General features: G+C 39.0%; 1 protein-coding gene across 3 annotated transcripts in view; it reads left to right on the forward strand.

The window, feature by feature from the left end:
* The window catches only part of CTPS2 (CTP synthase 2), a 63006-nt gene extending 44453 nt beyond the window's left edge, over positions 1-18553 (forward strand). For all 3 annotated transcript variants that reach the window (XM_021409706.1, XM_021409719.1, XM_021409712.1), the window contains 6 exons: positions 1773-1869; positions 2947-3002; positions 4638-4734; positions 8059-8203; positions 13488-13598; positions 15228-18553. In XM_021409706.1, the coding sequence (XP_021265381.1) occupies positions 1773-1869; positions 2947-3002; positions 4638-4734; positions 8059-8203; positions 13488-13557 (465 nt within the window). In that variant the 3' untranslated portion in view covers positions 13558-13598; positions 15228-18553. The remainder of the gene's footprint in view (positions 1-1772; positions 1870-2946; positions 3003-4637; positions 4735-8058; positions 8204-13487; positions 13599-15227) is intronic.

Genomic DNA, 24772 nt, shown 5'->3' on the forward strand with positions numbered 1-24772 from the left:
AGAGTACAACTTTGAAATTCTGTGGTATGAGTGTAGGCAAGTGAGGGGAAAAAATATATTTAAAAAAAAAAAAACCTCCTGGAAAACTTGTGTGTGATTTCAGAGGGCAGTGTTTGACATACACACAGGTTGTTGTAAACATTCTAACATTTTAAGTGAATGGAAGGAAACTAGATAGTCTCATCGTTTCTGAAGTAATGTGGGTTTACTGAATTATTTTCCAAATGTTTCTTGAGTTGGTGTTGGTTTGTGTGTTTTTATATATATTTTTAAGCTGAACACGTTGCACAGTCCTCACCTTCGTGTTTTTGGGAGGTAATTAGAGGATTTGTAATATCATACCAGTTTGATCACAGCTTCTGCTCGTGACATTTTATAATGACTATATAGTTTATAAATAACGTTTTGAAGGTATAAGGTTATGCAGAGATAATTGCACAGCTGAAATGCATTGGCACAAGGCCAAAGGCTAAGCACTTTCCACCATCTCTTCTAAATTGAATAACTTCATTTTATGAAGTGTATCATCAGAAATTGTTTTCATTACTCCCAGAGGGCAAATTAAGGTTAATAAAAATCCAATTCCAGATTACCCGTATGTGTGAATATTTGTATTTTTAGAACCTTTTCTCATCAATTATATTTCTTACCAAGTGTATATAGAGAATGCAGGGATGTAGGTTGTAGTTTTGGCTCATGTGTTTCTACTGTTCTGAATAATTTTACCTCTCTGAGGCAGACATTCTCTCAGCACAATTATGAGGCTCATCAAGATTTTTCTGACTGAGCAAAACTAAACACACTACTTCTGTTAAGCTGTTGTTTCTCCCAGCCACCGAATTCCACCATTTTAGATTTAATTTAACCCACAAAGCAGCCATTTGACCCTTCTGCTTCAGTCCACAATAGCAGTCTTCATACATCCTCTTCTCTAAGTGTTAAATAGCATGTTCTTCATGTAAGGTAGCCCAGTATTCTGTGGACCCTTAGGCAGTCTGAGAAACAGAATCATGCAGAATCACAGGATGCCTGAGGCTGGTAGGCACCTCTATGTCCATCAGGCCCAGCCCCTGCCCCAGCAGTACACCCAGAGCAGGGTGCCAGGCCCACGGTGGGGCAACTCTTGGAGATCTCCAAGGAGGAAACTCTACAGCTTCTGGGCAGCCTATGTGGTGCTCTGTCACTTGCACAGCAGAGAAGTGCTGCCTGGTGTTCAGAGAGAACCAGTTCATGGCAGTTGCCTCTAGTGTTGTTAATGCATGCCTCTGAAAAAAACAAAACAAACAAAAAAACCAGCTGAGTCTTTATTTGGTAAAGGTGATTTAGGAGGGAAGTTTCATTAATCTTCTCTCTCTGGAAGTTACTTATGCGTATCACTGAGATAACACGCATGCTGGAGTCACCAGTTCTGGTACTCTGCTTTTACAGTGTTACAAAGCCTTGCTGCAAGTGTTGTGTTCTCTTTGCTGCCCTGTACCCTCTTCCTCTCAAAAAAGAGGACTTCAGTGTCTTAACAAAATCGCTTTTTCTGCCTCTTTGTGTAAGAAAGAACATTAGATATAAAGAATAATATAAAGAAAAGTACAATAAAGGACTTAGTATACACTGAGAATGAAGCGTTAGGAAAACCAAAGAGAAATAATAATTGGAAATGCTTGGCAGAAAACTGAGTGATGTTACTACCTATAAATCTATTAAGCCTGTTATGTGATTGTTGTGTTGTTCTTTTTCTATGCTGGACATAACAGTGTTTAAACAATTTTTCTCTAAAGGTCATTGACATGCCAGAACACAATCCTGGAGATATGGGTGGAACAATGAGACTAGGGAAGAGGAGGACTGTTTTCAAAACACAAAATTCTATTTTAAGTAAGTTACATTTTTGTTCTTTCACTTGCCTTTTTTGTACAATGTTAAAGGATTTTGTTAAAGAATGACAACCTCAAGCAAACAGCTTCCTTGATTTTATTCTCTCTGATCCTGTTTCCCTGAAATAAAAGAAACTGGAAGTCTCAGTGAAAAGCTGAATTAGAACCCAGTGCTTTACGCTGCTTTAAATAAGCAGTAATATTTAGATTTCTTATTAGCCTATTTAGGTCTTTATTATACAGTAGTAATACAGGTGATATTAAAACTGTGTAAAATAAGTTTCTTGTTCATGAGTAAATAACTATGGGCACACTTCCTGTATTGCCCTGCCCCGATATTCATCTATTACTATATTAAGCTGTATTGAACTTACAGAAAGTATCCTTCTGAGTTTTTAAAAATTGTCTACTTCAGCAGGAGACCAAACTGTAGTATGCATGCACATTTAATGAAAAATCTACTTCTAGTATTTAGTATTTGCAGTGTTATCACTCTTCAAAATCTTGGAGATCATTTTTGGCAGTTCTGTTATTGTACCAACATCCTAAATGAGACAGTACTCCTAATGATGCTAAGATAAAGCAGAGTTTGGCCTGTGGCTGTGAGAGAGGTAATTAAATTCTGGTTTGCTGCGTACCTTAAACTTGCTTCTTGTTGGTTTGCAATGCAGAGTATTCCAGAGAGCTGCAAGAGTCATTTGCTAAAAAGATCAGAAACCAGAGAGAAAAGCAATATTCTGTTTGTCGCTGGGGGTATGCCATCTGGCAAGTGTAATCTATTAAAACGGAACAGCTGTTAAAAGTAAAAGGCCGTGGAACTTCCTTCACCACACATTTTGCATACAACTATTGTAAAATCAGCAGGGATTTCATGTTGCTTTTTCACTCAGATGTCTGTTTTCATTATTAGTTAGACGTTTTGATTTAAACTGAAGTTTATAAGCCATTTCTGCTTGAGGAATATTTAGTATGAATGTTTTCCCCATCAAAATTTTTTGAGATTTAAATTATTAGGCATATCTCTAATTACTATTAGAGCAATGCATTAGTATTAATTTCTTTTTTGTTGTATTTTCAGGGAAACTTTATGGTGATGAAATGTTCGTGGAGGAACGACACAGGCATCGATATGAGGTAAGCACTGCTAATGGACTTTGTGCTCAAATCTTAAAACTTAAACTATGTTTCACTTGGTAGACGTGATTCTCCTTAAAGCCAGTGGGAGATTTCTTCCGTAACCATAGAACAAGGTTTACTAATGTTTAGATAATCGCTTTGATTGTAAGGAACTTCCATGCTTTGGTCCAACTATGTAGATGCTTGGGGCTGAGCCAACTTCAAAATTAGATCAGACTTCTCAAGGTTTTGTCCTGCCTTGCTTTGAAATTGTTTGGAGAGAGAGATTGCTTAGTGTGTTTGGACAATTTGTTCCAGTGCTTAACCATTTATTGTGAACTAAGTTTCCTTTATATCTACTAGGAAATTTTCTTGCTTGATTTGCGTCTTTTGTCTCACTCTTCTGCTTTGCACCTCTGAGCAGAGTCTGGCTGCATCTTCTTTATGCCATCCCATTAGATAGCTGAGGTCAGCAACCAGCTCCACACTTTACCTTCTCTTCTCCAGGCTGAACAAACCTAGCTCCTTCAATCTCTTCTTCTGTGTTGTATGTGCTTCAGTCCCCTAACCATCATAAGTGGACATCCTATAGACTTTTTGCAGTATTTTGTTAACATCTTTCTTGTGCTGAGGGACCTGAAACTGGCCATGGTATTGCAGAGGTGTTATTACAAGCGTTAAATAAAGGGGAATAGTGTAGTGTACTGTCTTAACAAGACTGTTTCTTAAAGTGTTTTTAACCGCTACCTGACTTGACTTCCTGTGAGATATTTGAAGAGGTATAGGTTTATAATCTTTAAGTGTATTGCTCCTGGGTGGACTGAGCTTAGGTTATGCTCAGAAAGTCCACATTCTTCCATAATCTAAATGTAGGCAGACTTCAGGTATCTATAAATTAGAGGCTAGTAATTGCTTTCTAGCAATTGTCCCAACTCTGCAGGCCTCTGGTATAGGTCCTGTTCACTGTTTGAGAACATCTGAGCAAAGGCATCTCTGTGTCCTCAAAATGCTGTTGTTCAAGGAGACTGACAGTAGCTGGCACACGGAGTTAGTTCAGAAGTGATTCAGAAAACACCTGACTCCTTAAGTATCTCTAAAGGGACCTAAACTATGAGATGTATGCCTGGTAAAATCTGATTCAAACAATGCTAAGTTTCCTTAGAAAGCTGGGAAGAGAGTGCAGTGGTGGTGAGGGTGTTCTATTTGAGTATTAATGGAGTAGGTAGAACATCACGAAGGAGATGAAACAGCTCTTTCTAGAGCTCCTGTTTGGGTGATTTTTGAATGACAGCTTATGCCATAGACAATTGAACTGAACAGCCTTCCCCCTTGTTATGGTAGGCCATTTCAGAAATGAGGAACGCAAGCTCTTCAAAATCAGGAGGATAGCGAGCAAGAGGGACTCAGGCTTTAATCTTTTGTTTGTATTTATTGTTAAGTTTTTAAGTTACCAATTCATCTCATGTTAACATAAGCATGCTTACTTTTTGAAAGTTTCTACCTGAGAATCATCAAAACAGGAAAGCAAAATTTCTCAGCTTTTTTCCAGCTATTTTTGTTCTAACATACATAATAAAAGCACTACAATTATATCAAAAAAGTTACATCAAAAGATAAATAAAACTACAACTACTATTGTTTTAAATATTTCAGGTGAACCCAGAATTAACTCATTGCTTTGAAGAGAAAGGTTTGAAATTTGTTGGCCATGATACGGAAGGAAACAGAATGGAAATGATTGAACTGCAGAGTAAGTGCCTCACTTGTCTATACTACTTTCTGTATCTGTTAAAACTACGTAAACTATAAGTAGGTAAATGGCAAGTAGATCAGTACTTAGCTGTTGAAACAGCCAGGTTGGTATTAGGAATTACTGTCGATTCCACTTGAGTACAACAATAAATGAAGATTCAGAAGCTTTTAAGAACCACTGTCTTATACTTCTCCTCAGGGATTGTGCATGAATCAGGTTATCAGAGAAGACGCATACTCTTTCTGCAAAACATCATAATTCTAGGTCAGAGCTATGTGGAATCATGGAATGATTTGGGAGGTTGTCTACTCCAACCCTCTGTTCAACAGACAGCTACCTTCAGATATAGATCAGGTTGCTGAGAGCCATATCCAGTCAAGTTTTGGTTGTCTCCAAATATGCAACTATTTGGACTTCTCTTGCCGCTGTTTTTTGAACCCAACAGTCTAGCCATTTTGAAGACATTTTGTAGTTTACCCATTCCTTCCATAGCTCCTAATTTGGTTGCTAGGAAACCATGTTAAAAGCCTTGCTAAAGTCAGGATAAAGGAAAGCTACTGCTCTTCCCTCATCCCGAGCCTGATTGTTTCTAATTCCTTTCCTGTCCTTTGTGTGTCTGAAAATGGAGTAGCATTTATTTTGTAATCTTGCTGTAAATCAAGTTTAGGCTGACTGTACTGTAGTTCCTTAGATGATTCTTCCTGTCTTTCTTGAAGATGGGCTTGATTACTGTCTTTTTCCAGTCATCAGCGACCTCTCCTGATCACATTGGCCTTTTAAAGGTGAAAACCAGCTTTGTGCTTACATTGGCCTTAAGTACCCTCAAATTTGCAGTTGCAGTCAGGTCTCAATAACTGGTTTATTTTGTCTGAGTTTATGAAATATGTATACATACAATATAACCAAACTAAAAAACATCTCTGTAATAACATGAAATCCCATCTTTGCAGACAGAGACCATCTAAACTTGACTAAGTGAAGTTGTCAGTAGCCTGATTTGATTTTCAAGTTGAACCTACTTTTAGCAGGAGGTAGGACTGGAGACCTGCTGGAATTACCTTCAATCTCAATTTGTCTCTTACAATAACCCCTATTAGAATCAGAAAAAAAAAAAAAAAACCTGAGGTATGAAAACCACATAGAAAGCAAACTTCTGTCTTTCACAGGAAATCTGATAGGATGGGACAACTTTACCAAGTAAGGCTTGATGCCTTTTCTAAAAGATTCCAAAATGAAAAGGGGCTACACTGTTTTTTTTTTTTTTTCTTATAGTCATTGAATGTTTACATAGTTCAGCTCTTTTTGCTTTTGCTTGAATCCTTGAGCAATTCCCCACTGTTCAGTCACCACTGGCTGGGTGACTGTGAGATATCTGAATGTGAGGACTACCTTACAAGTTTTTTTTTCTTAAGTGACCTCAAATGCCATTGATTTAGATAAATACGAACAGAAATTTATTGTAAGACAACATTATCATTCTACAGAGTTCTATTTCTGGCAAGATGTTTCTGAGAATTCTTTTTATGCTGCATAGTATACTGAATAACATTCATATCATTTTGAACCAGGGTTTGAATATAGACATCTATTTGTAGCATCAAGCAGCTGTACTGTAAACTCAGAGCAAAAAGTACATACGAATTCATAAACTACTAATTGTCATAGTATTCGTTTAATTTGTTCCTGATAGATTAATTCTCTTATACAAGCTGATGACTGGTTGGGAGACTATTTTATCTGTCCTGCATTAAGCAACTCTTATAAAGAGTGTCATTAAATAAATCAGGCAGGATTTTTAAATTGCATGTTACTGTAAAAAGAATGGGAGCAGGAGTAAAAACTGGAATTATTTCACAATAGGCTGCAAGGAGACTGATTACTAAAGAAGAAGAACAATCATCATAGAGAGGAGAGTGGGTTGAAGTGGAAGCACAGAAATAACAGTATACTAGATAGCTTAGGCAAAGCTTTTAGGAAAATATCCCCACAGGAAATATTTGATGCTTTGTCTTATTTTGTTGCTTTAAAGAACTAGATTGCATAGTAGAGAGAAATTTTGGGATAAGTTTAGGATCTCAGGTTTTTTTTTTGGTATAGCAAAGAGCAGTATACTTGTTTATATTATTTATCTTCAGAGAATAAAAAACCCTGCTTTCTTGGTATCACTTATTCTGTATTGCAGAGAAATTCCTTGAATGTTCAGGACTGTTTTGGAAATTGGCCAATCAGAGAAGATCTGAGCTTACTTTTGTCTTGGGTCCTGGTAGTAGAAAGGGTTAACGTTAGCTCCTTTAAACTGATATTTAGAGAAGGAACAGGTGCACAACATGAAAGAGCACAAAAATATTCTTCCATCCTTATCCTTCCAAGAAAGATAGGATGGATGCAGAAGCAGTATTCATGGGTTGCTTTGATTGGAGAAACAGCTGAAGATTTAAGAGAAGGCAAACGAGCATATATTGATTAGTGTAACAAATGACATTGAATGATGATGATGTTGTCATCCTTCATCAGAGAACATACAGAAGGAAAGAAGTGCATTGTTGGAAATGGATATAATTTGGCTGTTTAAAAAAAAAAAAGAAAAAAAAAAGATGGCTTGTGAATTAGGAAGAGGCTTCTAAGCAAAATGAGAGACTATCCTAACAGCTTTCCAGTGGGAGTAAAAAATCCTGGAGGGTGTTACAGCAGACCTTTGGCCTTTATGTGTGACACTACGTGATGTAGCTTCATTCAGTAGCAGGAAACTGAACTTAATGATCCAACAGTTCCCTTCCAGGCCAAATTATTTGAAACTAATTTTCCCCAATTTTCTTTGTATGTTGCTTCAGTGTTCATCTCTTAGTGTGTAAAGAGTTGCTGTATTGTAATGCCTAGTCTTTTACAAACTATTTTATTTTCCCCTTAGATGTGTATAGATGCGTGTTCAGAATATGCACGCATAAATACAAATTTTGGTTACCAAAACACTATAAGATAACATGAAATGGCTAAATTATGGTTGCCTATGTAGCATTTTTTCCTCTGTGCATGTCTGTACATATTTATAATTTAGCTTTTAGTTACATCATTGGGCACATGAAGGTTGAATCACGAGATGATTTTTCATTAATTTGCTTTACTAACCTTTTGCCTCTCTCGTCAGTTGCTTTCCATGGAAAAAAGAAAGTTGAGGTTACCACTGCCCTACCCTTAAATTCACACATGCTGATCTGGTTTCTTGACTCCTGTGTGATATATTCAAGAAACTTTTATTCCAACAGTTGTTCTATTATCCTCTTTTTAGATCTTTTAATTTTCTTTATGACGTTTGTCTTGTAGATCACCCATATTTTGTGGGAGTTCAATTCCACCCAGAATTTTCCTCAAGACCTATGAAACCTTCACCTCCATACCTTGGGCTGTTGCTTGCAGCAACTGGAACGCTTAATGCATACTTGCAGCGTGGATGTAAATTGTCTCCAAGGTAATCTTTCTTACTTATTTGCCTGCAGTTTCACAGTCATGTTGTTCGAGGGAGTATTCTGTCCATCAGCTCAGAAGACCAGGAAAAGAAAATGAGTTCATATATTGATATATTTACTCCTGCGTAAGCTCAGCATGAACTCTGGTGTAAATGTGTCTGTGAAGAGTGTATTCCTTGTCTTCTTCATTTATGGAGACTCTGAGGGCTACAGTCAGATCCATGTATTACAACCAGAAGGAAGTAAAAAGCCTTTAGTGAACCAAAGTGAAGTTAATTTTGCTTTCTGGCCTTCTCTGTTAACTTATAATGAAGTGGAATTCTTACCCAGTTAAGTCTGGCTGCAGAAATAACACAGAAAGCCCTGCCCAGAGAAAGTGAACGCTGGAAAAGGAAAACGCTCTAATGCTAAAATAGGAGCATTTGCACAGGAAGAACTTTCAGGAGGGAATTTCATTGCTCATTACAGCACAGCCACTCATACTAACCTATCCACCTGCTGAGTGGAAAGGATTTCTAATTTAACCTTTAGACCTCTAAATGGTAATGATGTCATTGAACATTAAAGTTAAGACGTGTCATAACAAGATTTTGAATCAAATTCAAGGAGGTGATTTTCTGCTCACCTCACGCTATACTGACTACGTGAGTTGTAGTCATGCTGTTGACTGCCACAGAGATGTAAAACAAACCCAAGCAAACAAAAAAGAATCAACCAAAAAAAACCCCAACACAAAACATCAAAGACAATTTGGAGCTAGTCACCCCAAGTCATTTTGTACAATCACTTAGAGAATATGTACTCTTAACCATTAGGATAAGCTACTTGACTTCTTGAGTGCTTTAGAGGCATTATACCTTAGAAGTGCTTGTTTCCATTGACTGGTAAGAAGCTGGTGATATCAAGCTTAGATGAAGATGTGTTGATGCTGTATGAATGGAATCCCATGACTGAGACTCAGATGAAAGTGGGAACTTTTATCTGACCCAGATATGTTCTGGCCTCTTGGTTGTGGGTTTTGTTATTGTGTCCTGATGAAAACCTTATCCCAGGTCCAGTTATGTGAGTGCAGGTGTCTGGCGTGTTGGAAGTGAGGAGACTATGTGATGAAGGGATTCTTTAACTGAATTGTGTTTTCTGGAAGCGTAGAATAATATGCTGATGATGGATAGTACTGCTCTATAGAGACAAAAGTCTGAAAATATGCATTGAGGAATAGAGTTGACTGCAATTATAACCATATATTATTCCACAATGTTTTAATAGCTGTGATTTTAGTCATTCAGATTTTTTTGTGTGTGAGGTAAATAATAATAATTGATAGATTTGTTTTTACTAGGTTCTAGAAAGCTTATAACAATTACTTATTTCAAACATTCACAACCTCTACTAAAATGTAATTACATTTATCTTTAATTTGCATTGATGAAGAAATGCACTTAGCTTAGCTCCTGCCTTTGCTGGGAATAGCATTACTGTAACAGATGTTTCAGTTGCTTACATTTTTGGAAAAGGCTTTTTTTGGTCAGTTATACTCTTAAAAAAAAGATGAAAAATATTCCTCTGAAACTGTGTCAACTATTTAGTTTTTTTCCAAGTGAAAAAAATAGAACTTACAAGGAGTACCTATTTCACAGTTCCCCATGTTTTTTGACAAAAACATAGAAAGCAGGCAGTTTGGTGCTTATAAGCAGCTGATTGAGAAATACAGATTTAAAGTTGCTCACGAGTCTTCATTCTAGTAGTTTTGCAGCTGAGATTGGTTGCTGAGGTGAAGCATTACAGCACTCCACAGATAGCCCTTGTGCCCCTAGCTTTCAGCTATCTTCCATATCATACTGGGAGGGAATCTTTTATCTTGTCTCCTTCGTGTATTAGACTGATGCATAGCAAACGTGTGATGATACTTCTGTCAGTAGAACAAAAATATCTGCAATGGGCCTGAATTTTGTAATAATGGACAATGTGCAGAGAGGAAGCTGATTTTATTGCTAATGTTGTGAAGACAGGGATCTGAGGAAGAGTACTGAAACAAAGCAAAAACCCATAATGTAACTTCTCAACAGAGAGTGTTTCCTAACTCCAGTCTGAATATAGGCATACTTCAACTTTCTTGTAATTCACTGCAAAATAAAATCCAAGCTAGGAACTGTATTTCCATTAATGATGGCTTGATTAGTAAAAGATCAAAGTGCCTGAAATTCTTCATCTCTACACACTCAGTGGACTGTCTTAGAAGACTGAAATGATTGACTGGATGTAGTGATGCTGTGTCCTCAGTGTTTTGTTCTGTTCTTCCTTTGATCTGAAGTATAAATATAAGGCCCTGTGGGGGGGAAAAAATAAGATGGACTAGAACTGCTTTGGTGGCCTTAGTGCTGCTCACTAGCTGCTTTTTGTTGTGGGAGTCTGCTGTTGCAAGAATGGTTACAAACAAGATGAATTTCTTGCTGAAGATACTAGTTTTTACACAAACTGAGAGAAATACATGTTACTGAAGGAAATATAAGCTTATTTCTTTGGAGGACTCAGTGTGAAAAAGGATTTCCTAAAATAAAAAGCCAGGCTTATTTATTTCCCCTCCCCCCCCGCAGCTTGCATAGCCAACACATTTAAATAAAGCTTATGCTGCGCACATAATAGTAGTAGATATGAGCACAAAATATCCATTTGATTTTTGTGTTTAGTATCTGTGTAGAAATTCAGTGTAATTTGGAAAGAAGCACATATCTATTCTTGATAGGTAATGATTATCTGGATTTTTTCTTCAGATTATTTTTCAAATGAATATGGTTTATAGCACAGTAAATCTTATGAACTTGACATCAGTATTGGTTTGAGGATATAATTCTCCAGCCCAGATATGCCAGGATTCATGTGTGCCTGTTTGCAGCTCAGCTCTTGAGGAGGTTCAGGTTTTATGGGAGCCTAAGTTGTTCTTTGTTAACACAATACCACAGCTATCTGGGGATGGTTAGAGAAATGATTCAAACAGCTAAAACTATGAAAATGACAGTTATTGAGTCTGAGGCCCAAGGGCTGACCATTCCCTAGGTATTTGCATTACCTTTCTGGCCGCTGTGGCCTGCCTGTTAGAAATAAAACAGACTTACACCCAGCAGAACTCTAAATTAGGAGAGAGTGTGGGGTGCTACTGCAAAATAGTCAAGAATGTATTGACCAGAGCCCTTCACTGGGATGTGGAATCAAATGTTGTACTGTACAGTCTCTCTCCTTGCGATGAACTTGGGCTCTTCTCCATTCACCTAGTTGGTGCTTAAGAATTTTTACTTAGATTTCTGGGGGTGTTGTAAAGGTATAGGGAACTCTGGCATGTGTTTTTGTCATGCCATTAGGCAGCAGAGCCAATAAGAGATAAAGTGTAATGGAACTCTTCTCTGAAGGTTTTGGGTTTAAACCAGAGTTACCATGAAACTGCACGCCTCTCTGCAATCAGTAATTTTACTCTGTGTTCTGTAGACAATTTTTGCTATTTTGCTTTGATGTGAAAATGTAATCATGTTTTAATAATACTGAATTTTTATTCCATGTTTCCATGGGTACTTTCAGAAAGAAGTAAGTACAGTGTCAGTGATGTTGTGTTTGTGTGTGCATCTGGCATGCTCGATCATAATGTTAACAACACTTTCCTCACTTGAACTGTGTAATTGTTTGCCAGCTGGTGGAACAATCAAATTGAGCATTTGTAGTTAGCCTGATATGACGCGCTCTTTACAAGAGTTGCATCAATGACATGCATGTCTTGCAGAGAAAAGGCAGAATGCTGTAGATGAAGTCTTAATAATTGTTTGAACAGTTGGAATATCTACCTTGTCTTTTATAGAAGTTGCTACAATGATTTGCTGTAACTGTGGGGGTCTTTCCAAGCAGTCAGAGGTAGAAATTAAATGAGATGGCAGTTGGTTCCATTCCTCCTGTTGCACTCTACTAAAGTGGCTGACTTAATTGTTTTTTTGCAAAGTGGAGAGAGTGAACTTCAGGCTAGAAAGCAGTGCTCATAAGCACCAGTATGACTGAGTGAAGTTTATTTACTATTGCGCATTATAGTCTACATCCAAGATCTCTAACTGTGGGATTACATAGTTCCCCTTGAAACATTACAGTTACTGAAGATCAACCGATAATGCTGTGTCTAGGTAGGTCATAGGCTGCTTATGTGCTTGATGGCCCAGTTATGTGACTGAGGACCTGCTGTCTGAAGGATAAAATTATGTGATAAGAACATGATGTGGCAAGACAGGTGTGCAGTAGTAGGAGTAGATGTGGTGCCCAAGGCAGGTACTGGTGCTCCCACACAAATGAGGTTAGAGATCCCCGCTTGTATTCTGTTAACCATATGCAATATCACAGAACTGACTAGCATTATTACTGTTCACACATGCTCATCAGTTCCTTGGGCTCCCTTTGCTGACTTCTGATCTTGGGACATTCATATATCAGCGAAGCAAACTGTAGAGGTGAAGCATGGTATGGGGGGAGGCCATGAAGACTTTTGCGGAGAGGTGCATTTTGTGCAGAGTTAAGACAAACCTTGAGACCTGATAGATGTCGCTGAATAGATTCTGCAAGACCCTGTCCAGCTGGCTACGAATGTGGTTTGTGGGCACTTCTTTCTTTCAGTCAGTGTGATGATTCCTGTCCTTCACTGTTTCCTTGTTCTAGCCACTTATAAAATGATCACTTGCATGGCAGCTTGTTCTGTTTAAAAAAAAAAAAAAATCAGCTTCTCTCAGGATACAGCAGAAGGGGATAAAACGTAAGGAAAAAGAGTCAGAATAGTCCTTGATGAAAATGCAAGAGTGAGAATCATAATTTAAGTATAAATAGAAGATTTCTGAGTAAATAAAGTCTTAACTTTTCCTTTGGTTAAAATATAATTTTCTTTATCATAAAGGAGAAATTCCTTTTAGTCTAACACTGAATACCTGTTATTCTTCATGCTGTTGATCATGATAGCATGTGAATGGCACCAGCAAACTGTGGAATGAACACACAGTATCCAAGGAGGAAAAAGAACACAAATTGATTATCCTGTTTATATGGGGAAATATTGTTTCTCATCAGTTCCTAGACTTCAAACTTAAGCCGATTCCTGTAGAGGAATACATTCTAAAATACCGGAATTGAGCATTAGTTTATAATAGTTTTCTGAAAATGGGGTACATCTGAGGAAAGTGTTTGTCGTATACATCATCTGTGTGGGAGGGCTTGAAATCAAACATGTATTGCTGTACGTGTTTTCCAACTGTGTATTGCTTTTAACAGTGAAAGCTACAGTGACCTCAGTGATGACAGCTCTCCAGAGAAAGAGTTTCCTAAATCAGAAACAAGCTAAAATGGTTGTATGAGAACACAGAAATGGATGATGCTATTGAGGTAAAATGAATCGTTTTGATACTGCTTTATGACATTTATTTGTTCTTTACTTAAAACAGGAGACAGTTACCTTGATTCTCCCTTTTGTTTCAAATCCCATCTGAGAGCTTATGTTTTCTTCCTTGCCTGCAGCACTTAATTGTTCTCCTTTCCTTCAGCTTAACTCTGCAATTACGTTATTAAAGTCTGCGAAGTGTTTTGGGTACAGCTTATACGTAGGATGCTGTACAAAATCAAGTTGTGTTAGTGTTTGGTGATAGAATGAAAGTACATTCAAAAATTGTTTTCTTTTTCCTTACTTAGTTTGCAGGTTTGAATCATTTTGAGTACACTGTTGACGTTTTTTTTATTTTGACTTAATATTCATCTATAATTTTGTTGCCTTGTTATAACAAAGATATCACAAGATAAATAGTTGAATTTAATCTACATAGTGGTAGATACACAAAAAAGTTTTATAAAATTGTAGCTCTATTTGCTGCAGTGATCTTTATTATAGGTCTGGTTGTTTCTTTCACCTGCAAAGATGGTAGCCATAAACTCCCTTTCAATTTGGAGATCAGATTTTCTGTGAGCCACCTGACCAATGCAGAATCTGGGTGTAAATCTCAATCTTTATTTTCTCAGCACGTCTTAATCTGAGTTGTGGCTGGTGTGGTACTCTGATCTATGTGTACATTAACACTTCTCAGTATTTCCGAGCACTTCTGTAAGCAGAATACAACTTTTCCCTCCTGTGATTTTTATTCCACTCATGTGGTATAGTTACTAAGCAGCTGTGCTTAATTACTAAGCAGTAATTAAGGCTGCATATGAATGATGCTTTTCTGTGACCAATAAAATAGTGGTGTGAGGTGCTAAAAATTGCATGGGTTTCTTCTGTGACATTGATTTTATTTTTCCCTCTTGTGTATCATGTTAAAAATGGATAATATATCCTACATTATGACAGAGGAGAACAGAATGTTTAATGATTCCATGATCTGATACATACAGACTCCCTACTGATGTGTGGCTTGGAATGACCAAAAAATAAGTATACGTAATGTTCCTTTTCACTCTTGCCCTCATCCTTCCTACCTCCAAATATCATTATGGCTCTGTTTCTTTAAACTGATGGGTAGTACAGCACAGGCCCTTTAGCTTTGATCTTGCTTTCCTCAGTAGAACTTACAAATGATAATTTTCTGTTTACCACTGCAGTTGTGACATTTTCAGTGCTTGGATGAATGTTCTTATGTGATGCTTTAAAGTAGTCAAGCTCATTTTCTTTCAATATGCCACTAGTGGCTATCAAGTGTATTCAACATAATTAGTCTAAAAAGAAATAACTAATTCCAGATATAAACAAAGGATAGAAGCATTGTCTCACTTATTTTATTTTTCTTGGGGATGATTTTCCCCATTAATCAAGCCGGATACGCATGTAGATTATATTTATTCTTTTTAATTTATTCTGTTTGACCTATATGAAATTCAACTACCTATAGTACTTATCATAAAACTACTTCAGACTTGAGAGAAACTGACATAATCATGAGTTAAGCTGAGTTAAAGAAGAAGTGCTTTTAATCATTATTTTTTTTTCCTTTTATTCTTCCTTCCCCTCCCTCTTTTTTTGTCTTACAGAAAGTTGGAAGGAGGTCAATATTGAATGGAAGAAAGTGGAAGAGTAAGCTGCTTGAGATCCTCATGGTATCTCCTCCTGTACTGTTTTCAATAATTCTCTTTAGCAAAACCTGTTCTGTATAAATGCTATTTCACTTTAAAAATGACATAAACTGTTGTGCACTTGACTATTAATCATTATCGATCTTGTCCTGTATTTCAGAATGATCTCAGGTGAATATGTGTTAATTCACTAGTTCAGTTATTTTTGCTTTAAGGGAAGATTTGAATGTTTCTGCCTTAGGACAGTAAGAAAAAATTCTTCTTCTGAATGAGGAGGGAATGCACAAAGTAATTAAGGGGAAGTTGTTCTTTACTGTTCATGGATAAAACAGTTTCAGGTTTGCATCTCTGTTAAGTTCATTGTGTGTGTGTATATATATTACTTTTTTGCTGTTCAATATGTACAAATAAGAAATTGTTTCTGTTTCAGCTCTATGTGATTGTAATAATTGATGTTGGATACGCATGTCTCTTCCCTTTATAAGTGATTCCTTTTGACAACAGTTCAAAACAGATTTTTTTCTCTATTTTCCCTGAAAAATGTAATGCTGAATGTAATTCCAACCTTCCAAACTACAGAAGTGATAGTAGAAGGCGCTTTTGTATTTACATCTTATAACAGAGAAAAGAAATACTCTCATATTTTAAAATGCAAGCTGTACACTTGCATGAAGGTTGTAGAAGAACCAGTCATAAACCTGGAGTGTAATCCGGGATCCAGCTGTGCAGCATTAATTTCAGTAATTGAATATAATGATGAATTAAAGTTTACTCTTGTTATCTTGCATCCATTGATCCCTCTGTTATCATGGGGCTCATTCCCCGGTAGAAGAAAACAATGTATTTTCCTTTAGAAATTGCAAGTTTACACCATCGTGTGACAAGTGTAGGCTGCCCTTGCAAGGACAGCAGCCAGAATCACTGAGATGATGAGACATGCTGTACTGTGTATAAGGCTGGATCTCATGAGTTGAGTGGCAACAACAGAATTGTCACAGAAGCTGGACCTGTAACTGGTGGGGCCCAAATGCCTGGGGGGTACCCCTTTCTTATACAGAAAACTTTTAATTGTTAGCTTTGTTTCACTTTGGTTTTGGCAAAGTGGCTTTTTTAAGTGATCAAAAGGCTAGTACAAGGTTTAGGAGCACTGAAGTTATTAGTACAATTTGTTGGAAACATGAAGGTTGGAGGCAGCGTTGGCTGCATTGACTGTGAGATGAGTGGAGTCTGGGATCCTGTGTGGAGGAAGCAGGGCAATAAGTAGGATTGCAAACCTGGACTTCAGGTGAGAAAACTTTGGCCTCTTTCTGAGCTTGGAGGAATCCTGTGGGCTTAGGGCCCTACAAGGTAGGTGTTTCAGTACATACAGTTAATATTCAGGCATCACTTCCTCCATGCTTCAGATTGGTGCATCCCTATGAGTCACACAAAGTGGGCAGAAGACTTGCATGGATGAGTAAGAAGCTCCTGGGTAAATCCGGAGTACGTAAGTACGTAGTATATGGGGAAAAAGGGACAGGCCACTTTGTAGGAATATAAGAGCATTGTTAGAGTATGCGGGAATATGATGGGAAAGGCTAAGGCCCACTTAGAGTTAAATCTGGCAAGAGGAGTCAAGGACAGTGAGAAGGACTACTGCTACAACAGTAGCAAAAGGAAGATGAGGCAAAAATGTGGGCCCACTCCTGAATGGGATGGGTGCCCTAGTGATGAAGAATACAGAGAGAGCAGAGTTACTGAATGTCTTTGCTTCAGTCCTAACTGCTAAGACCAGCAGCCCTAAGGAATCCCAGACTCTGGAGACAAAAGAGAAAGTCTGAAGAAAGACAGTTTCCTGTGGTTAGAAATCATTTAAGCAAACCTGATACTCACATATCCATGTACTCCAGTCAGATGCAGCCATGAGTGCTGAGCGAGCTGGCAGATGTTATTGCTACGCTACTCTCTGTCATCTTTGAAAGATCATGGAAAACTGAAGAGGTGCCCAAGGAATGAAGGAAAGCCACTGTCATTTGAGTCTTCAAAAAGAGCAAGAAGAAGGACCCAGGAAACTACAGGCCAGTCAGCTTCACCTCTGTTCCTGGGAAGCTGATGAAACAACTTATTCTGGATGTCATCTTTAAACATGTGGAAGAAAAGAGTTATCAGGAAAAATCGGCATGAATTCACCAAGGGGCATTCATGCTTAACCAATCTGATAACCTTCTGAGATGTCATGACTGGCTGTGTAGATGGGGAGACAGTAGTGGTTGTTGTCCACTTTGACTTCAGCAAGGTTTTCAATGCTGTCTCCCATAACATCCTCATAGGTAAGCTCAGGAATTGGGGGTTAAATGAGTAATAACCATATGTATTAGTACAGATTAGGGGCTTACCTGCTGGAAAAGCAGTTCTGTGGACCTGGGAATCCTGGTGGAAAACAAGTTAACCGTGAACCAACATGTGTCCTTTTGGCCAAGAAGACATTCAGATTGCTGGCACGTCGAGGAAGGTTATTCTCTGCCTCTGCTCAGCCCTGGTGAGGTTGTGTCCAATTCTAGGTCTTCCAGAGAGAGTCCAGCAAAGTGGTGTAAAGATGATTAAGGGCTGGAGCATCAAGGGAGCTGAACCTTTTTAGCCTAGAGGAGACTGAGAGGGGATCTTATCAATGTATACAAATATCTTAAGTGGGGAGTGTCATGAGGATGGGGCTGGACTCTTCTATAGCACCCAGCAACAGTATGAGAGGGAATGGGCGCAAACAGAAGTTCCATCTGAATATGGGGAAAAACTTATTTACCGTGAAGGTGACGGAGCACTGGAACAAGCTGCCTGAGAGAGGCTGTGGAATTGTCTTTTCTGGAGGTCTTCAAAACATGCCTGGACATGATCCTGTGCAATGTGCTCTAGGTGACCCTTCTTGGAGGCAAGGGAGGGGTTGGACCAGGTGATCTCCAGAGGTCTCTACAACTTCAGCCATTCAGACTGTCTGTGTAAATATCTGTACAAAAATAAAAAGTACCATATCCCTTTTACAGCTTTGTAAGTTTGAGAGCTTTGCATTGCTTTAGCAATTCTTTAATGGTAAAGAAGTAAGAAATGTGTTCCTTTGGCAGAGAGTGTTTTAAAGTGATCTGTAAATAAGTGCCTTAGAAATAGGAGATATTGACAGAATTGGTATCACTGTAGGTCTTCCCCTATAAGAGATACTGGCTACTGGTTTTTGAAAGGTGAAACGTTTCCTTGTTCTATCTGCAATGTTGAAATGTATATTCAAATATATTTGTGTTATTCAGAAGCGTTAAGATGCTGTTTTAAAGAATCATTGTGAACTGTGGTGTTGGGAATTCTTCACTTTGTCATTTCCAGTTGTATTGTCTGTCTGCAGTCGTATCTGTCTGATTTATATGGTCCTAGTTCATCAAGATGAAATATTAGGAGTTAAATGTCTTAGGCAACTTCTAAAATTTGTTTTATGTAGCTGTGTTATGGAGAAGTTGTGATTTATCCCAAAAAGTTGAGGGAGAAACACAACACGGAATGAAGCTGGAAACAGCACCTTGAACATCCAGTGCATTTGTCAACCCTCTTCCTACTACACAAAAGACTAAACTGTGGAGATACACACATCACTGACACAAGAGATCTATCTCCTACTTGAACTGATAGAGGCAGCAGCGTGCCGTTTCTAAACTGAAGGCATACAGGCCGCCTTGGTTTTCATTTGCACGTGAACTGTAGAATTTGGATTCTTGTAAGGGAGAGCAATGAAATAAAACAGTTTGCTTTGAATGTATCATTCCAAAATGGAGGATGTAATTAAAGATGTATAGAAAAAAAAAAAAAGATAATTTACTCTGATAGGCCTGATCTGCTTCTGTGCTTTCTGTGACCATGTCTTGATAGACTTGGATCTGTTCTTCATCCATGGGAAGCATGAACTGTTGAGCAGGGGACGTAATGTACAAAAGTCGAGTTGAAGTACCACTGGTTAAAAACATACTTGGAGCACAGCAAGCTCTGAACTTTCTATTTTTCATCCTCAGTTGACTTATTATTTGGCTGTTGCTTAGGCTTAAGGGCTGTATTTGTATTGATAATTTAGGGCATCGACAGTAGTCTGACAATAGCAGGTGACAGAGCACTGGCACAGGCTGCCCAGACAGGCTGTGGAGTCTCCTTCTCTGAAGATATTAAAAACCTTTCTGAGCATGATCCTGAGCAACCTGTTCTTTGTGTCCCTGCTTGCACAGTGGGTTGGACCAGATGGCTTCTAGAGGTCCCTTCCAACATCAGCCAACTTGTGATTTTGTGAGAGACTCTAGTTAGCTTTTAACCTCATTATTGACAATTTCTTATCAATAATAGTGTTACAGAAGGCTTTGACCAAAGTGGCTCCTTGGAAATAAGTGAGTTGTTTTGCTTTTGCAATCAGCTGCAGCTGAGCTGAATTAATTTTCTCAGTTTATTTGGCAGCTTGGAGAGAACCTTTGTGTAACTTTCTGCAGAGGCTGAATGTGATGGAGAGGCACAGATCTTGTTTTCCTATGACACTGAAGAAGAGTTATTTGACCAACCAGACTATTTCTCATGAGGGAATACTTGCAGAGTGGTGGGCCAATTTCTGCATTAGCCTGCTGTTTGTCTGAAGCCTCGTAAGGGGTGCAGTATTCCTATTACACGAGTATAACTTTGATTACAGGGTTGCACCAAAGAGGGCTTCCTGTCACCTGGCATTCAACTCAGGCGTGGTTCTCCTAAATTCCTCTGCAGGCATCTGAGCCCTGTTGTCTCAGGAAGATAGTCGGGTTTTGTAAAACAGTTTGACAGTAGAGGATGCTTTCTGTGCAAGAACGTGTACAAGCAGAAATTGCAGCCCCAAGCCAAAAGAAGTTTGCAGAAGAGGTGGATAGGCTGCCAAAAAGGTGTGAAGGAGGTTAAGGGAGGTTTTGTGTCAAAGCAAAAGGCAAGTTACCAGTTTGAGCTAACGGCCTAATAGGGGCAATGTTACAGTTAAGTTAGCAATGCAAATGAAATGTTCTCCCCAAAGCGTGTGCGTCTTGATGGCAGTAGGGAGTGTAATTACAGCATACAGGACTTCTGAGGCAGCTTGGCTGTAGCTGATGGTGAAGCCAGATCAGCGTGGAAATGAAAAGGGTCTGTAGAAACCTACGTGGGACTGACTGAAGCGCCTTTTCCCCTACTTCTCTCTAACAGTGGGTGTAATAGTGTGCGTAACATGAGGTGGCTGAAATTTGCTGACAAAGAGAGTAAAGGGAATCGAGGAAATCAGAATAGCATTACACTTAGGAGAGAGCTTGACCTCCTCCAGTATCCTGGGGAAACTCACTGCAACATGACAAAGGAACAAAGAAGCAATATAATCTTTCTATACCTAGGACTGAGTAACGCCTGATTCTTGTACGTTATCTGTAGGAGAGTCCTTCACTTGAGCATCTGCATGAAAATCCTGCTATGCTTTTGTGCCTCAACATTTCATTCCATGGAGTGCTTTTTTGCTTTTTTTTTCTTTTTCCTGGTAACAGTGAATCAGTAGCAGCAAGCTCTGTGAAAGCTTCCAGATAAACTCTTCCTCTTACCAGTTCAGCCTATCCCCACTCTTGACATAGTTGCTACCTTGTTAAAGGTTTTCACTCGTCTTCTCGGTGAGCAGCCTTTATATTTTTTGAACAAATTGAATGAATATATTATTTCTCACTTGATTGTGGTCTCATTACTGTCTAGATTTCTCAAGCATTTTTCTGTATCTGAATTGATAATCAGTTTGTGCTGACAGAAGTAAATGAATTAAGGACTAAAATCAAAGGAATTAAGTGATCAGATGCAGCCAGCATGGATTTATGAAAGGCAGCTCCTGCCTGAATAAATTGATCTTCTGTGAGAAGATGACCTCCTTAGTAGATGAGGAAAAGGCTGTGGATGTTTTCTATCTGTGTTTTAATGTAGAATTTTAAATGTAAACCATTTGACACTGCTTCCCACTGAATTCTCCTGGAGAAGCTGAGTGCTCCTAGCTTAGATAGATGTATGGCTCACTAAGTGAAGAACTGACTGAATGGCTGGGCTGAAATAATCACAGTGAACAAAGTTCATCCAGTTGCCAGTCACCAGGTATGTTTCTCAGGGCTCAGCATTAGGGCCAGTTTTGTTTCATGTTTTTATCAATGATCTAGATGAATGGATTGAGCACACCTTCAGTAAATTTGCAGATGATGCCGAATTGTGTGGGACTATTGATGAGCTTGAGAGTAGGAAGGTTCTGCAGAGGGATCTGGATAGGCTGGATCGATGAGTGACATCCAATCACATGACATTCAGCAAGGCTAAGTGCTGAGTTCTGGGTCATAACAACCCCATGCAGTGATGTAGGTTTGGAGAAGAGTGGCTGGAAAGTTGCCCAGCAGAAAAGGACCTGGGGATGGTGGTTAACAGCATGCTGAATGTGACCCAGCAGTGTGACCCAGTGGCCAAGAAGGCCAATGGCATCCTGCCTTGTATCAGAAACAGCGTAGCAAGCAGGACTAGGGAAGTGACTGAACCTTTGTACGTGGCACTGGTGAAACTGCACCTTGAATACTGTGTTGTTTTGTGCCCTTTGCTACAAGGAAGCATATTGAGTTGCTTGAGTGTGTGTAGAGAACAGTGAAGCTGGTAAAGGGATGAAAAAACAAGGCTTACGAAGAGTGGCTGAGAGTATTAGCATTGCTTAGTCTGGAGAGGAGAGACCTCATCTCTGTAACTGCCTGGAAAGCGGTTACAGCGTGGGGGATATCAGTCTCTTTTCTCAGGTGACAAGTGATAGAACAAGAGTAAATGGCCTCAAGTTGCACCAGAGGAGGTTTAGATTATATATCAGGAAGAATTTCTTAACAGAGAGGGTGGTCAAGCACTGGAACAAGGAGTTCAGGGAAGTGGTGCAGTTGCCATCTCTGGAGGTATTTAAGAGGCACACGGATATGGCACTATGGGACGTGGTTTATTGATGGTAAATCAGATTGGTGGTTGGCCTTGATGATCTTGAAGGTCTTGTCCAACCTGGATGATTCTATGATTCTGTGAAAATAATTTGTATATTTCCTACTGTGGAAGAGATTCATATCTGTGACATTGTCTTATAATGACTTGGAATATTTACATAAGCATCTACTAGCTATCCAAATAAAATTCCTATGTAGGTCTCAGTTGAAAGTTGATTCTTAGAAATAATTTCAGGAATGTTGATTTTTCAGTCTCTGGCTAGTTCTTTTTGCTCTTAACTGTATGGTTTTAAGATTTTTTTTTTTAATTTAATGTGAATTATCTTTTTATGAAGCACCGAGGTGGACTAGTTCTGGTCTTTATTCACATACAAGTGACTCATCTTCAGTGCTGCCTGGTTCCCTGATCCTTAGAATTCCTCATGGATTGCAGAATCTAACATCCTGGTCTGACCTAAGCTGACCTGCTGCTAGAGTAATGACTGTTAAACTGCATACTCTAATCTTTACACTTCAATGTTTTCTTTGTACATGAAATGTTGTCTCTCCTCATAACATCATTAGCTGAGGAAAACTGTTGCGTTATTGGACTCCTGGAAACGTTCTTTCACAGATTTGAATCAGAGACTGGAAAACCAGCTTAGCCTGAAATGGAAACAGCAATTCTGTGTTTCAAGAGTACTGCTGGAAAGTTAAGTCTATCTTTCCTGCCTCTGTGGGCTGTCTGGTTAATAATCAAGAAATGTAAGTTTTGGAAGCTGCTGGTGAAATTAACAGTAATATAATTTGGATAATATAAGAACTGAATTGAGTCTTGGATTAAAGCATAATCTAGAGCTCAGACTATTTAAAGGAGTTGCTGGGATAGGCTGCTCTGAGTTTTAAGTGCCATAGCCTCACCCAATAATAGCTTCTATAAACTCCTCATTTCACAGAGTTCTTTGAGACTTAAAAATCTGAGCTCAGATGTCATGTCATTTGAGTATTGCTTTTCTTACCTTTGGAACGTGCTCCTCTTTGTCTACATCTAAATTAGCAAGTTGGAGAAATAGTGCAGTTTTGAAGCAAGTGCTTTCCATTTACTATGTGTGATTGGTTCCTCACAGAAGTTTTTGTGCACCAGACCTCACTTCCTTTTGGAGGAACTAAAGAAAACAACATTGGTCATGAATGCGTACCACAGGTGAGTTTCTTGGGCAACAGGCCATCTCAGTGACTACTGAGTTTGAGAGGACTAGCAAACAAGGTTTCATTTCACTTTAAAAAGATGAAGGAAACATCCTTAAACAACCAGCATCAGGGCTGGCCTGGCAGGTAGGCACCTGTTATGACAAACTTCCAGAAATATTCAAGCGGGAGCATAGTGCCGAGCCAGTCTGAATTTCTCAGTCTTTGATTCTCTATGCTGGAGAATAGGGAGGATTCTCTCTGGTGTTGCTCTGGGGTTCCCCAAACCTGGGTTCAGAGAGGACTACTGGGAAGGCACATCCAGAAACATCCCATCAGCTCACAGCTTACATTAGCAACATGCTGTGTCAATATGGCCAATTCCAGCTGCAGTGATCATTATTCACTCCGGCAAACTTGGCCATTAGATTCAAGGATTTGGGAGGCCTGTGAGCACAGCATGCCAGTGGTGACCCAAGACAAATAAAGCTGTGAGCATGCCAGTCTTTTCCATGTCATTAAGTCCCGTGTCCCGTTAAGCAGATAACCTGTGTTTCTCTTGGTCTTTCTTTAGCTGATCAGATATTCTACCTGTTCTGTCGGGGAAAAGATGTCAGAGATTGGGTATCAGGTACTTCAAGGCATTGTTACTGATACTTCAGAACAGTTTTCAGCACCTTTCTTTTCCTCTTCTCATTGAAACAAGTGTGAAAAGCCACAGGATCACTAGACATCAACCCAACTCACAGCAGGGAGGCAGCAGTGCCACAGTGCCATTAAGAAATGCCATGAGGTGGAACATAAACAAGACTACATATGAACTCTTCTTCAGACAGTGGTGATGTGGATGTCAGCACACTAATACCAGCTGCTGGAAGCACATGAATTGGCAGGGCAGCCCAGAGGGACACAAGGAAAGTGTCAGACCAGATGTGTGTCGAAACATCTGGCTCTGGATCAGGCTGTATCTGTTCTGAAGTAAACTCCAAACCAAACATTTATGGAGCACTGGTGGGCAGCACTGACCACTTCAAACTGTGACTGAATTCACTCTGTGTCCGCATTTTTTTTCTGAAAGCTCTCATAAAGTTCCATACAGACATCTTCATTTGAGTTGCTGAGACAGTATTCCCACATGAGACCATAAACCAGACAGCATGGTGCTGAGGTCACCCTGGATGGCCTGATTTGAGCTCCCTTTGAGCCTGGCAAGTGTCACACTCAAGAAATGGGACATAATGTAAAATGCAACACCACTGCCATTGTTATAAAATAGCTGAACCATGCTCATCTAAGCACCTGCACAATGTCAGTTTAGCTAAATGTCAATGTCTATATATGAGCTACACACCACAGGCT

This window comes from Numida meleagris, chromosome 1 (assembly GCF_002078875.1).
Source record: "Numida meleagris isolate 19003 breed g44 Domestic line chromosome 1, NumMel1.0, whole genome shotgun sequence".
Lineage (NCBI taxonomy): Eukaryota > Metazoa > Chordata > Aves > Galliformes > Numididae > Numida > Numida meleagris.